Source organism: Myiozetetes cayanensis, unplaced genomic scaffold (genome assembly GCF_022539395.1).
Source record: "Myiozetetes cayanensis isolate MyiCay16 unplaced genomic scaffold, myiCay2020 scf3, whole genome shotgun sequence".
In the NCBI taxonomy this organism is placed as follows: Eukaryota; Metazoa; Chordata; class Aves; order Passeriformes; family Tyrannidae; genus Myiozetetes; species Myiozetetes cayanensis.
Genome location: NW_026087521.1, coordinates 51470145 through 51484918, shown reverse-complemented (window position 1 = coordinate 51484918; position 14774 = coordinate 51470145). Strand labels below are relative to the sequence as shown.

Sequence of the window (14774 nt, the reverse complement as noted above, 5' to 3'; positions counted from 1 at the left end):
AGGTTTGCCATGTGGCCCTAATCCACAGAGGTGAGGGGAAGGGTAGTTTTCGAGGTTTTGGGGCATACTGACTAGTTGCTTCCCTCCCTCAGGGTTTAGTAAGGGAAGGCAGCAGGAGCACCCCCAACCCCTGGCTAGAGAGCGAGAGGAACCCTTCAGTGCCATTATCCAGATGTTTTCACCTTTGGCTTTGAGGGGGGAAGTAATCTGCTTCACCACACTGTTCCCAAAATTCCACATGGGCCCTCAGCCTCATGGAGGAAGAGCTGAGCCTGAGCTCCTTTAGTAAATCCAGTTTTGGGAGGGCACATGGCACTGCAAATTACTGGCAGAGTAAGCAGTATATGTAGGTCCTGGGGGAGATCAGAGGGATCTCAAATGCTCTTCCTCCTCTTTTTTTGGGTGAAGCATACTGCTTTTCTATCCAGATGGAGGACTGGGGGGGGTTTGTGTGGGTTTTTTTGTTGGTTTGGTTTGGGTTTTTTGGGTTTTGGTTTTGGTTTTTGTTTGGTGAGAGGTTTGTTTGTTTGTTTGTTTAATTTCTTTTTTTTTTCCTTGTTTTATTTCTTGTTCAGCCCCATCCCAATGTAAACAGGAGCTATTGCTCAGATAGGCTGCTGGCAATTACAGAAGAGCCCCAGTTGCAGGTACATACTGGGGCTGGAGGCAACATCTGAAGAGGGGAAGACAAAGAGGTCAGGGAGGCTTCTTGGATAGAGGCGACAGATGTGTCAGCTGGGAGGCTGGAGTACTGTGAGGTGGGGATGGAAGCAGAGTGTAAGAACACGGTGGCAGCCAGAATGAGGGGAGTTAGGGCAGCACCCTTTCCTCAGCATGTGATCACCTTGCCATGGTGTTGGCACCCCCTAGGGCTGGGGTGTGCAGACAAACAGAGGCTCGCTCTTCCACTGAGAAGGGCTACGGCAACTGCTTTCCCTGAGTTAGGCAAACCACTTCGTAAGTCACCAATTCTGGTAAAATCGGGTGGCAGGCTTTGGTAAAGTGCACAAGGCCCTTGGGCAATCCAGTGGATAGTGCAAGAGTCCAAGCAATGAGCTCAACTCCCCACTGCACCTGTGGAGCACCATGGCTTGGTGTAGATGGCTCTTGGCCTCCTACCCCTGGCCTAGAAACCCTGCTGTCCCTGTGCTGCTCAAGGTCCGGGCATTTTCCTCTGCCTCCCAGCAGGACATAGCTGTTGCTATTGAGTTTGGGATGGGACAAGCATTTGGCACACAGGAGGCTGGAATGGGAAGGAAGGCAAAAGGTGATAGAGCAGGTCAGGGCAGCTGCTTCCAGGCTGCAGGGCTCGGTCTTGCCATGGGGATTGGTAGGAACCAAAAAAGGAGAGAAAAAAACAGGGTTCAGAGCACAGTGTGGCAGGCTGGGGCATGCCTGTGAGGCTTTTAGAAAAAAAACAACCACTGAAACAACAATCTGCATGGTTGTACCTACACCTGGGGGACAAAACCCCCAAAAGTGGGACATGGGGCAAGCAAGGGGTGAACTGCAAGCTGCTGTTTTGCACAATGCTCACCCACCCCTTCCCTGAAAAGTTCGGTATCTTATGTTTGGGTTGGTTTGTTGGGGCGGCGTGTTGTTTTTTTCTGCCTTTCTGCCCAGGGCTGCTTAACCCCGATAAATGTGTCGCGTAAGCACAGGCGAAATGTGTGGGCGCGTGACATGTGGTGGAGTTGTCCCTCCTTGGGGCTCTGTGGCTGCAGATCAGCCACCAGCAGGGCACGAGCATCCCATCATCCCAGGGTGATGGGGGACGCTGCCTCCAAAACTGGCGCGGCATTAATCAGGCTGGTCCTGTCTCGCCTGCGTCGGGGCGATACGGTCACCCCGTCATCTGTGCTTCGTTATCTCCTGGGTGCAGGGGAGCCGGGTGGAGGAAGAGTGGCAGGGAGAGGAGATGACCAAAATGCCCATGGACGATAGGCATGATGGCTGGCAGAGCCCAAAAAGCATCCCAAAGTGATGGCTGTACCCCATTCACTTGCCCCCAGCTGGACTGTGGCTGTGAGAACCATCCCAGCCTCAAGCACAGGGTAAACCTACAGCTGTGCAGCACTGTGGCTGCATGAGAGCCAGCATCCCAGCTCACACAAGGAGCTTGCCCTTAGAAACCAGCTCATAAATCTTTTAAAACAGCGGTAGTAAGTCCAGCAGCCAGAGACAATGCCCCTTTGCTGTTTATTTGCATCCTTCAAGCCTGCTCTGCCACTCCAGTGGCAGGGGCCAGGCTGAGCGGCTTCACGCTGGGCTGACCACACTGCATTGTATGTTGGGGGCTCAGGGCTGAAGCTCTGATGAGTGTGGCTGGAACATCAGCCCAGTTTCCCAGTTTTGCTGTTAAAAAAGCACAGAACCACTTGGATCTGACTGCCACCAAGACCAAGTCCCACTGCTGGCAATTTTGAGTGTCTCTGAAAATGGAAACTGGGTAAAATGAGACGTTGTCACTGGCATTAATCTCCAGAAGTACCCTGATACGCTCGGATGGCTTTGAACAGTTGTCCTGCCCCTACAAGGCAGAGGCTGTTACCCAGCAGATCTGTAGCACATCCAGAGTGGACAGTTTGACCATTTAAGACAAAATCTGCAGCTGGAATTGTGTAAATCTCCCGGGGGTCCGGTTGAATACAGTGCAGGGAGGGAGGAGAAGGTAAATAGGATTACAGAGAGGATTCTTCTGCCAGGCTCTGTTCTCTGGAGTTCATCGGAGAAATGGTATTTCCCAATCTCTGCTGACTAATGCCAGAAATGGGAGGCACAGGGGGTTTGGAGTCATTGGGTAGCTTTTACTGAGGAGAAAAGTGGCTGCAGGGGGTAACCCACCCCATCCTGAGAGTGGTGGCAGGTTTCTGTGGCCAAAAACACAGGCATGAGCCCAAGCTGGCATGAGTGGCCCATGGTGTGAGTGGCCCATAGGAATAACTTTTCCTTCTGCATGAGCCCTCCTGTGCTACCTGCAGTGGGATGCCCAGAGTGCTATAGCCCACTTCCCAGAGGCAACAGGACTTGCATTGCTCTGCAGCATCTGCATTCCATCTCCAGCCTTGAAATCCTACCAGGAGCTGGAAGATCCTCTCGTTCTTGAGCAGTTCATGCTAAGGATGTACTGGTAAAACAGTGCAAGTTTCAAGGGGTGCTTTCCAGTATCAAGTGGGGTGTTTAGGGGTCACCTTGACCAGGTTACCCACCATGTACAAGGCCAGCAGCAGCCTGATGATCTGTGACCATCTGTCTACCTTCCCTCCAGCAAGTCACTTGGGGTCACAGGATCTTCCCTCTATTTTGACTGCTTAAAAATTAGGGAGCTAGCCTGGATGAAAGGGTCAGAACCCACTATGTATGGGGAAGAGGGTGTTTGTTTGCCAGCAGCGGCACCCGCCGGAGGAGGCTGAGCAGCCCAGATCAGCTGCAGGAGGTGCCCAGGTGAACGGCTGAGATTAGATCCCTAAGATGTCCAAAGTTAGGTAAAGCATCTGCCCCCTCCCTCTCTGTCTCCTTTCCTCCCCCCCCCACCGCCTTTGCCTCCCCATCACTGCACTATGCTGATAATGACTGCCTGGGTTTTAAGGCTGGAGGTTATGCGGTCAGCCTGTGGCGCTGTGCCAACCCCGGGGGCCAATTCCTAAACCCCCCCTAAACCTTCTCTTCTATCCCCAGAGCCTGGAGTATGGCTGAGCTGCTTCTGACGGTTAAAAACTTGGATGCAAATAAAAGCAGATGGTGCCTTATCTACATGCGCCTGGGTTGCCTACGTGCAGGCAGCCAGTGCTGGCAGTTTATTCCCAGATAGGAAAAATGAGAGATCTTTTGGCTGGGCAAAGTGTTGTACAGAGGCCACCAGATCCCCAGGCCCATGCTTTCCATATGGGATGGAAAGCCGTGTATTCGCTAGGTCTTAAAACAAAAGCAAACCCCAGGGGAGGTGAGAGGGTGGTTATTTCTCTCTACCATTAGGAGCAATTGGCTCCTAAAAAAGTCAAGTGCTGAGAACCTTTCCCACTCCCCAAATGAAATGGGGCATGTCAAGAAGCTCCACCAGGGAGGGAGGCACAAAGACATGCGTTTGGTGACCCTTCCATCTGTGGGAAAGCATCAGAGGCCTGAGTATCTCCTCCTGGGCTAGGCCCTCATATAGTACTTGTGTACTACAGGAAGGGAGTACCAAAGACTTCTATTTCTATCTCTATCTAACAGTAGGACAAGGAGGAATGGCTCTAAACTGAACGAGGACAGGTTTGGATTACATATTAGGAAGAAATTCTTTTCTGTGAGTATGGTGAAGCACAAGAACAGGTTGTCCACAGAAGTCATGGATACCCCATCCCTGGAAGTGTTCAAGGCCAGGTTGGATGGGGCTCTGAGCAACCTGGTCTGGTGGAAGTTGTCTCTGCAGGAGAGCTGGGACTAGATGATCTTTAAGGTCTGATCCAACTCAAATCATCCTATGATTCCATGGTTCTATTTCTAATTTCTATTATCTCTATCTCTGCTATTTCTATTTTTTCTATTATTTCAATTTCTAATATTTTGATATGAGTATTTGTATTTCTATATCTATATTGATTTTTATGTGTACTTCTGTGTGTCCCTGGCTGGTGGTTTTCATGGCCCTGGGCACCCAGGGCACATGGAGGTTACCAAGAGGTGCTCGCTGTGTATGTTAAAGCTATACTGGGGTGTTGTGGGGTTTGGAGGCACTGGGGTTCATCTCTGAGCACTTCATGGCATGTCAGTGGGCACCAGGTGGCTGCACCCACATGTTTTTAAGAAATAAGGGGAAAACATCATCTAAATCCTACTGGCAAGATTATGATAGCAGCTACATTTAATCTCCCAGGAACAGCCGACCACTAATCCAGTGGGGAAAGGATGGCTGATTGCCACTGTTACATGTCCCTGCTCCGTCCCCTCTCAAAGAGTTGTGTGTGTCCCCTAAAAATAAGGGGACAGGCTGTTATTTGTGACCCCTCACCATATACATGCAAGGGCTGAGCTGGTGTTCCCAAAACCCCTGGTAGAAAGTGAAGGGGCAGAGGAGGAGGCAGAGGCATTTGGCTGTGGGGTACTGCTGCTGAGATGATTTTGCACCCAATGCTCCCCCTTTTCTCCTTGGTGCAACCCTCAGTGTCTCCTCTTGTGTCTTTCCTTGTCCCCTTGCTATCTTGCCTAGTGTTCTTTCTTGTCCCCTGATATTTTTCCTGGGTGTCTCCTTGTGTCCCTGCGAAGTGTCCTTCCCTAACCCCTTGTGTCCTCTCTGAGTGTCCCTCCATGTGTCTTTATGTTGCCCTGAGTATCCCTGCCATACCTGTCCCCGTCTTTCCAGTGTCCATAAGTGCTCCCCACTGTCTCACCATGTCCCTCCCATTCAGTGTCCTTCCTCGTCCCTACCCAATATCCTTCCAAGTGCACCTTGTCCCAGAGTGCCCCACTCAGTGTCCCTTTCAAGTGCTTGCCCTTCATTGTCCCGCACTGACCCCACAGTGTCCCTCCCCGTCCCTACCCAGTGTGTCCCCCAAACACTCTTCTTGATCCCACACTGTCCCCCGCACTGTCCCTGCCTGTCCCTCCCTGCGGGTCGGGTCTGGGCGTGGCAGGGGACACGCGGGGACACCGGCGGCGGGTGGCGCGCGCGGGGAAGTCCTCCCCGCGGTCCGCACCGCGGCTTTAAAGGGAGCCCGGGGCGGGCGCGGCCGCAGAGGCACCGGCGGGGGCACGGGAGGCAGCGCGGCACCGGCTGTGCTGCGGCTTCATCCATCCACCCACCCACCGCTCCCTTCGCAGCCTCTCCCCGCCCAGGGACGGGGGTCCCCGGCCAGGCGGACCACGCTTCCCACCGCGAGGGCATAGCGGGGCATCGCGGAACGAAGCACTCGCCATGAGCGACAGCCCGATCCCAGCCCCGGCTCCGGCCACCAAGCCCAAGCGGGCCCGGTCAGCTCGGCGTCCGGCAGCCCATCCTACGTACACGGACATGATCACGGCAGCCATCCGGGCCGACAAGAGCCGCGGCGGCTCATCCCGACAGTTCATCCAGAAGTACGTGAAGAGCCACTACAAGGTGGGCCATAACGCCGACGTCCAGATCAGGCTCGCCATTCGGCGCCTGCTCACTGCTGGAGTCCTCAAGCAGACCAAAGGGGTCGGTGCCTCCGGCTCTTTCCGCCTGGCCAAGGCCAGCAAGGCGAAGAGGTCCCCGGCCAAGAAGAGGAAGAAGGCGGCCAGGAGATCCACTTCACCCCGGAAAAGAGCTAGGTCCAGGAAAGCCAAGTCACCGGCAAAGAAGCCCAAATCTGCCACCAGGAAAGCCAGGAAGAAGTCGAGGTCCAGCCCGAAGAAAGCCAAGAAGCCAAAGACTGTTAAGGCCAAGTCGCTGAAAGTGTCCAAACCCAAGAAGGCAAAGCGGTCGAAACCCAGAGCCAAGTCCAGCGCCCGGAAATCACCCAAGAAGAAGTGAAGAAGTCTAGAGGCGTTTTGATACTCTCCCTGTTGGTTCTGTAAATAGCTGTTGCCTTTATTTTTACCCCTTTCTATTGCATTTTATAAAGAATTGATTTATTGCTGAATGGAAATCACTAAAATAAGGCAGTTAATGAATGAAAAAAAGGAACATCTTTAGTATGGAGAGTTCCCATTTTTAAGAGTTACTGGTCTGGGTTTTCATTTTGATGTCTCAGAAATTTCTTGTGTGTATCTCTTGGGTTTTTTTAGTGCTGGGCTGTGTGTTGTGTGTTGGGAGTGATAGTGACTCCGTGTGTCTGTTGGGGACATACAGGATTTCAATTCCTGGTCCTGCCCCAATTCCTGGGGGTTCATGTGTTTGCTGAGGCTGGGCAAAGACTCTGCTGACACTGGGCGGGGAGGAAGTGGGAACATACAGCTGCAAAATCCTCAGCCTTCTGTGGAGGAAGAAAAGGGGCTCCCTCCTCTGCCCCGGGTCCCCACTGTGGGGCTGAGGTTAGGTATGTTGGGCTGCTGGGTGTGAGGTCTGACTGGTGCTGGAGATAACCAGCAGCCAGCCAGGCAATGGGACTGCCTGCCTGCCTGCAGAGCTGCATCAGCATAGCTGGATGGTGGCAGGGACTGGTGGAATGGGGCCAAAGTCTGTCCACCTTGGCTCTCAAAGGGTTGGAGGTGCCCATCAAATGGGAAGTGGGATCACCCTGGGTAGAAAGAACAAACATGGCCATACGTGGCTTTGCTCCCTAGAGGGGAATGTCCCGAGCACGGCAGTGGGCAGCTCTGTAGGAAGGCCAGGATGGGTAGCCAGGGCAGAGTGAGGCAGGACTGCTGGGCTTGGCCCTGCTGTCAGCCGGGACTCTGGCTTTGTGCCCAGTGGGGGCTGGCAGGACTCCATGGCCTGCCTGGCCCCTGCCAGAGCCCCTCCCTGGGCAGGGTGGGGTGATCCTGACAGCTAGGGCTGGCAGGGAGCCTGGGGGCCAGCCCCACTGCTCAGCAGGGTCTGAGCTTCAGGCAGAAGTTGCCTAATCCTTCTTGGCTAGAGACATCTAACCTCTCTGGGCATCAAGATCCCCAATCACCTGGGCCAGGAGCTCTGAAATCCCAAAGGCTCTGTGTGCCCAGTTGCCTTGGGCTTGCTGTGCCTAAATCTCATGAGCCCAGGGTCTTCACCCTCCCCAGTGGATCCCAAATCCTTTTGCCTCTTGATCCTAAATCACTTGGGCAGAAAGTGCTTGACTCTTTTAGCCATGGAGGATTCCATATTGTGTACTTCAGGGTACTGAAATCCTTGGCCTGGAGGCACCTAATCCCTTTGGGCTCTTGTTCCTAAAACCCTTGGACTAAAGGCTCCCAGACCAACTAGGCTGAAGACCCTGAACACCTTCCAAGAGCCTGGTGTCTAATTCCCCTGGAATGAGTGGCCTAAACCACTCTGGCCACAGTATTCTGCAGTCAGCTGTAGTAGAGGATGGCAATGCCTGATCCAGCTGGAACAGGTTGCACAGAGAAGCTGTGGATGCCCCATCCCTGGAAGTATTCCAGCCAGTTGGATGGGGCTCTGAACAACCTGGTCTAATGGAAGGTGTCCCTGCCCACAGCTGGGGGTGTTGGAACTAGATGGTCTCTGAGGACCTTTCCAACCCAAACCATTCTGTCATTCTATGACTCCTTGTGTTTAAAGCCCCTGGACCTATGGCTCACAAACCCCTTTGGCCAGAGGCACTCAGATTTCTTGGGCTCAGGTATCTAATTTTTACCCGGTAAATCCTAAACCTCTCGGTCCAACAGATCCTCAGCTGGATGCACTCAATCCTACAGACCCTTGGTTCATTATCCACAGTGGTGGGCACCCATAACCCACCTAGCTGTGAGGATCGAAGTCCCTTGTTCTGAGGACCCCAGATCCCCTAGGTGGGGGGCACCTAGTGCTCCTGGGATTGATCCTTAAGGCCACGATTCTCTATTGCTCCAAAATCCCCAAATCCCTCAGGCCCTAGTCCACGACCCCCTCACAGTTCCTAAATCCCATGGATGCTTTTTCTCCAGGATTCCTCAGACTCTGGGCATCCCAAATCGCCTGACTTTGGGCTGCCTAAACCCCTCGGGACAGAGTCTCTCCTCCAAAGAAGATGCCGAACGCGTCCCAGGGAAGGTGTCCGAGAGCCTTCCAGCCGGTGGAGCACCAGCAGCCGCAGCAGCCCCAACCCTCCCGGCTGGGCTGGGCTGGGCAGGGCTGGGCAGGGCTGGGCAGGGCTGGGCTGGGCTGGGCTGGGCTGGGCTCGGCTCGGCTCGGCTCGGCTCCGCTCCGCTCGGCTCGGCTCGGCTCGGCTCGGCTCGGCTGCTCGGCTCAGCTCCTCCCCTCCCCTCCTCTCCCCTCTTTTCCCCTCCCCTCTTTTTCCCTCCCCTCTCCGCCCCGCCGGCCGGGGGGCGGTGCCCCGGCGGCCAATGGCCATTGGTCTGTAATTAAGCCGCGGTTAATTACCGCTGCCTGGTGGCCGCGGCCCCGCCCTGGGGCAGCCCGGAGCGGCGGGATGTGGCGCTCGGCAGCGGCGGTGCGGGCGCTGCAGGCGCTGCGGGGCGGGGGGGCCGGCGCCCCCCGGGCCGCGTCCGGAGCGGCGGCGGCTCAGCTCCGGCAGCGGCTGGAGACCGAGCTGGAGGACATCCGAGGCGCCGGCACCTGGAAGAGCGAGCGGGTCATCGCCTCCCGACAGGGTCCCCACCTCCGCTTGGCGGGCGGCGGAGGCGGTGCGTGCGGGGCGGGCGGCGGGGAGGGCGTGCTCTCGGCCTCTTCTTCCCCCGGTGCGATGTCCCCGCTTCTCTGTGTTCCCGCAGGGATCATCAACTTCTGCGCCAATAACTACCTGGGTCTCTCCAGCCACCCCGAGGTGATCCGTGCCGCCGTGGAGGCCCTCGAGAAGTTCGGCGCTGGGCTCAGCTCCGTCCGCTTTATCTGCGGTACCCAGGTACCCGGCATCCGGGCAGCATCCCCCGCACCGCGGTAGTCTTTCGGAGGGGAGGGTGTCCACGCAAACTCCCCTCTCGGCATTCGCATGCGTGCACAGCCCTGAGGTACACATGGCCCAGTGAAAAAAAGAGCCTGCTAAGTCTCCACTAGCCAAAGATCTGGAAATACGCCAGTTTAAACCATTACAACACCTGAGAGCAAAGAAACAGAACATCACTCTGAATTCAGAAAATTAACGTCTTTTTCCCTCTCTCGTGGGTCAAAATTACAGTGAACCTGACTTGAAGTGGCTCTGTCAGACCCACCCCGATTTAACCCTGCCGGAGTCCCTTCAGAGCACTGGCTATTTAAGTACAAAGAAAACTCAGAGCTGCTCCCCTGTACATGGGGAATTCCCTGCTGAGCCTTTGGCATCCAAAAACATAATCGTATTTTAGGGCTGCATTTGCTGAACACAACTAACTTCTCCCATGCGCATGCACCTTTTCTGGATAAAACCTGACTGTTCCTCCCATTGCAAGACAGCATTTAACCTCAGTGGGCAAGCAAGAACTTGTGCTGCTCCACCGCTGACTTTCTCTCCTCTCTTCTCTTTAGAGCATACACAAGGACCTGGAGGAGAAAATCGCACGCTTCCACCAGAGGGAAGATGCCATTCTCTATGCCAGCTGCTTTGATGCCAACGCTGGTATCTTTGAGGTTCGTAGGGCTTCCTTATGTTGTGCGTGGAGGAAGGAGGTGACAGCAATGTGCTTACTGTGCCTTTCAGAGGCTCTGATGTGAGCTCTGTGCGCCAGAAAAGATGACAGTGACTGGTGGCGAATGAGTACTGATTTGGGGTCCTTGGACTGGGGAAGCCATGGAGAGGCATTTAATCAGCCCTCCCCTCCCCTGTCCCCAGCCAGCTCCAGCTTTTGGGGAGAGCTTTTGTTTCCTCAGAGACCTGTAGTCCCCCTTAAAGTGTAGGTGATGGAACAGGTGGTTCTTCAGGCTTTCTAGGGAAGGGAGGAGGTTTTGAGCTCAGCAGCCACAGCCAAGAGCCTGGTCTAAAGAAATCAGGGGATAAGGTGGCTAGAAAGGAAAGTGGAAAGTTTAGCAGTGCCAGGAGAGATGTGGCAGCTGCAATCAATTGCCGCCTTGTTCTCTGTACCGAGAGGGGCTGGAACATCTTGGTGAGGTGCCCCACCAGAGCAAAGGATGATCCTTTTTGCTTGGTGTGGCCAGGCCCTGCTGACCCCAGAGGACGCAGTACTGTCAGATGAGTTGAACCATGCCTCCATCATCGACGGGATCCGCCTGTGCAAGGCCAACAAGTACCGCTACAAGCACATGGACATGCAGGACCTGGAGGCCAAGCTGCAGGAAGCGCAGGTATGGAGGTCTGCTCCCACCCCAACATGAGGGCGCTCACCTAGCTGTGCTACCTGTGCAGTAACCAGCCTTGAAGGGTGAGCTCTACCTTTTCCCATGCAATAGGCATTGTTTTTGCTGACAGGCACAGATAGGCACGGATAGGCAAGGTGCAAAGCAGCTGATTGCAATGCAAATCCCCCCATCTCAGCTCTATCCACTCCCTACAGGAGTTAAGAGTATGTCCCTGTCTCCTTTGCCAGCTCCTCTTCTCAGAGTAAGATCCTCACCCCTGGGCGTGCCTCTTTCCCTCTAATAGAAACATCGTCTGCGGCTGGTGGCGACTGATGGTGCCTTCTCCATGGATGGTGACATCGCACCCCTGAGGGAGATCTGCCAGCTGGCCCAGAAGTATGATGCCCTGGTCTTCATTGATGAGTGCCATGCCACGGGCTTCCTGGGGCCCAATGGTCGGTAAGGAACTGTTTCAACCCTGGTTTTCCCCTCTGTCCTGACTAATTCTGAAGCAAGGCCAAAGGTGCTGATGACCAGCATATTTTGTGTGGGGACTCCCCGAGTCACCATTTCTTGAAGGCTTTGCACCTTACCTTTGGTTTTGAAGGGAGATACTTGAGCAATGTCCCATCCCAAAGTAATAGCAGATTTTCAGTGTGTGAGGGGTGGTTTGACCATCTCATCTGCCTCTCCTGGCAAGCAGTTGGACTTCCTGATTTCCAAATCCTTCTCCTGTTGGATACTAATTTCAAATTCTTGGGTTTATTTAGCTACCTTGCACAGATTGATTAGTTTCCTCAGGGCAGCTTGCCTCCATCCCCTGGAGCTCCTCCAGATGCCAAGCAGTGCACGTGATGCAGGCGTTTGTCAAGGAGAGATGCTTCAATGTGTTGTTTTGAGCACTAAGCAAGGAGAGTTGCCTTGTTTTCTCACCAAGGCCATAGCAGGTGTTTCATCCTACCTGAAAATGATGGTGCAAAAGGCATTTTTTAAGAGAAGGGATACCACTCCTGGTGGCACTTTATCAATAACAAGAGAGGTGGCAGAACTCAAATATATTCCAGACACTGTAGTTGTACTGAACTTTCTCAATTTAAGTCACCATAAGGAAGGAATCATAGGTCAATTTGTCTTGCAGTGTTCCTTCCTTGGGGCATGGTAGTCATCCCATGAGTTGAGGTAGATCTTGTCACTCTGTCCCAGTGGTCTCTGTGGTCCCACCAGCTACAAACTCATCTGTCTGACTGCGCTGAGGTGTGTAAATGCACAATGGCTTGAGGAAGAGGGAACAGTTACTGAATGCTTCATGAGTTTTGTGCTAGTCTGGGTGTGAACCTGGTGGTGTTGTCAACAGCACTGTTTCAAGACAGCTCACAGCTGGATGGCCATGCCTCTTCCTGCCTTTTTGGGCTGGAGAACATGAAGCTGCAAGAGCACGTTTACTATGTCTGGTTGGGAAGTTTGATCGCTCTTCCATCTATAAAGGATGAAGAACCCATGCTCTTGTCTTGCAAGATCCCCAACATAGCCTTTCTGAAGGAAAGGAAGGTCAACACTTGGGCTGTACTATCACAGGGGGCTGTTCTTCCTTTTCCTGAAGGGGGAACACTAGAGACCTGGCTGGTGGTGCTTTGTTTCCCTTGAGGCATCGGGCAACTTCCCTGGTGTGTGCTTTCACAACTGATAATGTGACATTCCTTTTTCTACAGGGGTACTGATGAGCTCCTGGGAGTGATGGACAAAGTTACCATCATCAATTCCACCCTGGGAAAAGCTCTTGGAGGAGCTGCAGGTGAACACATTTTTCTTGTTCAAGATCCCGCATGCCCTTAGGAGCTCCACAGCATTTGTTTATGTTTTCTTCCTCTACCTAATGATACAGCAATAAATGCATGTTGTCTTCTTCTGCTGGTGGCATGAGGCTTGGTTTGTTATGCTGCTGCATATGGAGGTATGGAGGTCTGCTCCATACCTCCATATGCAGCAGGGTTAAGGGAGATCCTGGAACATGCTCCTTCCACTGTCATCTTCCTCACGCATTTGCCTTTGGTGTCAAGGTGGAAACTTTTGGTCAGGAGCATCAGCTGTGATTTTTAGGCCTGGTTTGTACTGAAATTCCTGCTGTAGGTGCTAGTTTGGCTTTATTGAGAAGTCCCACTCTCAGCAGGTCACCCTGGGGTGCCTTGTCCAATTTTCTCTCCTTCATTTGTAGGTGGGTATACAGCTGGTCCCAAACCCCTCATTGATTTGCTCCGCCAGCGGTCCCGCCCGTACCTCTTCTCCAACAGCCTACCCCCTGCTGTGGTGGGCTGTGCATCCAAGGCCCTGGACCTGCTCATGGAAAGCAATGCCATTGCACAGTCCATGGCTGCCAAAACCCAACGGTGAGGGGGCCATACTGGGGTGGGAGCAGGGACGGCTTCATTAGGGATGAGTTGTCTCTGTGTATTTATTCACCCCCACCTCCCCAGTGACAGCTGTAAAGGTAGCTTGCAAGTCAGAGCTTTGGGGTGCACGGGGGAAGCTGGAGGGATGTGTCTGTGTGTGTCAGACAGGTGTGCAGGCAGGTATGTCACATCTGGATACCCTATGTGCTGGGACACATCTACCCCATTTTGGTGAGCAGGACATGGCAAGAGGTCACTCCAGGAAGAGAGATCTCTTCCCTGCCCAGGGGATGCACAGTGGAGCAAACCTTACCCAGCCCCAGTGGCCAGGGCTCCCAGGGGAAAGAAAGGCAGCAGTCCCCAAGGACAAGGGTGATGAGGTTTTTTACTAATCCTCTTGTTCTCTTCACCAGGTTCAGGAGCAAGATGACAGCAGCTGGTTTTACTATCTCAGGGAAAGACCACCCCATCTGTCCGGTCATGCTGGGGGATGCTCGGCTGGCTTCAGTCATGGCTGAGGACATGCTGAACAGAGGTGAACCAAGGGGAGAGCTCTGTATGCAGACACATTTCCCTGAGGGAAGGGACAGTTGTTAGTGGTGCCACCACCAGCCCTCCTCCAGAGGATATTCCTGCATGAAATCTCCAATTTAAGTTGTCATAAGGAACTCTTTCACTCTCCAGCTGCAAACATCCTCCTGGTCTCCCCCAGATGTTTCTTCTTTCTCTAGCTGGAGAGGGGGTTTAGATTGATGCTCTTGTCCTGCCATGCTGGACTCCATCCCTGATCACTGGCCCTAACCCTCATTTCCATGCTTGGGAGAAGATGGCACTTGAAAACCCTGAAGGCTGGAAGTGGTTATTGAGAGGGGAGGGAAGATCCAAAAGCCCTCCTATCAGCCAGTGCCCATCAACCTGCCTCTCTCCCTCCCAGCCAGTTCTGACTCTCCCTATGTTTCCTTCCCAGGCATTTATGTCATTGGCTTCAGCTACCCCGTGGTTCCCAAGGGAAAGGCCCGCATTCGGGTCCAGATCTCAGCCGTGCACAGTGACGAGGACATCGACCGCTGTGTGGATGCCTTCACTGAGGTGGGACGGAAACATGGAGCACTGCGTTGAGGGGCCAGCAAACACCTTCTTCGGCACCATCCCTGCCCACAACCAAGTGCCTCTGCTGGGGGAAAAGGCTTGAGCAGCATGCTGCCAAAAGCAGGACTGATCCTCAAGGCGTGGCAGCCCGTGGGAGGCCGTGGCTGTTGCAGTGTGCTGGCAGTAACACTGGCAACTAGCTCGTGTGTCATTAAAGGTGTCCTGCAATGCAGTGGGTATTTGTCTGCCTCTTGTTTTCTCATTCAGGAGCTGCACCCAATCCCCATCCTCTTGTGCTGTGACCACACACTCTGGTATCTTCCCTGAAGCCTCAGTCCAGATGCTGAAACACTGCAGTTCCTGTTTTCTCCTGCTGATGGAAATACAGCGTTGCTGGTGTGCCTTGAGGTTGCCTACTTCCTCTCTGCTCTCCTGTGGGTCCAGCAGCATCCCTGGCAGATCTGCCTGCTGCAATTCCCCACCAAGGC

At 53.8% G+C, this 14774-nt stretch overlaps 2 protein-coding genes across 2 annotated transcripts; both read left to right on the top strand.

Annotated features, from left to right (window-relative positions):
- Nucleotides 1-5713: 5713 nt before the first annotated feature.
- Nucleotides 5714-6665, top strand: LOC126645144 (histone H5). Its single transcript, XM_050325211.1, has one exon. The coding sequence runs from the start codon at nt 5897-5899 to the stop codon at nt 6473-6475; it is 579 nt and encodes a 192-aa protein (XP_050181168.1). The 5' UTR covers nt 5714-5896; the 3' UTR covers nt 6476-6665.
- A 2331-nt stretch (nt 6666-8996) lies between these two features.
- GCAT (glycine C-acetyltransferase) lies at nt 8997-14518 on the top strand. The gene is made up of 9 exons (XM_050325075.1): nt 8997-9225; nt 9313-9443; nt 10043-10144; nt 10670-10816; nt 11115-11269; nt 12520-12602; nt 13023-13194; nt 13611-13732; nt 14165-14518. Exons 1-9 carry the CDS (start codon nt 9012-9014, stop codon nt 14314-14316), a joined length of 1278 nt encoding a protein of 425 aa, XP_050181032.1. The 5' UTR covers nt 8997-9011; the 3' UTR covers nt 14317-14518.
- Nucleotides 14519-14774: the final 256 nt, after the last annotated feature.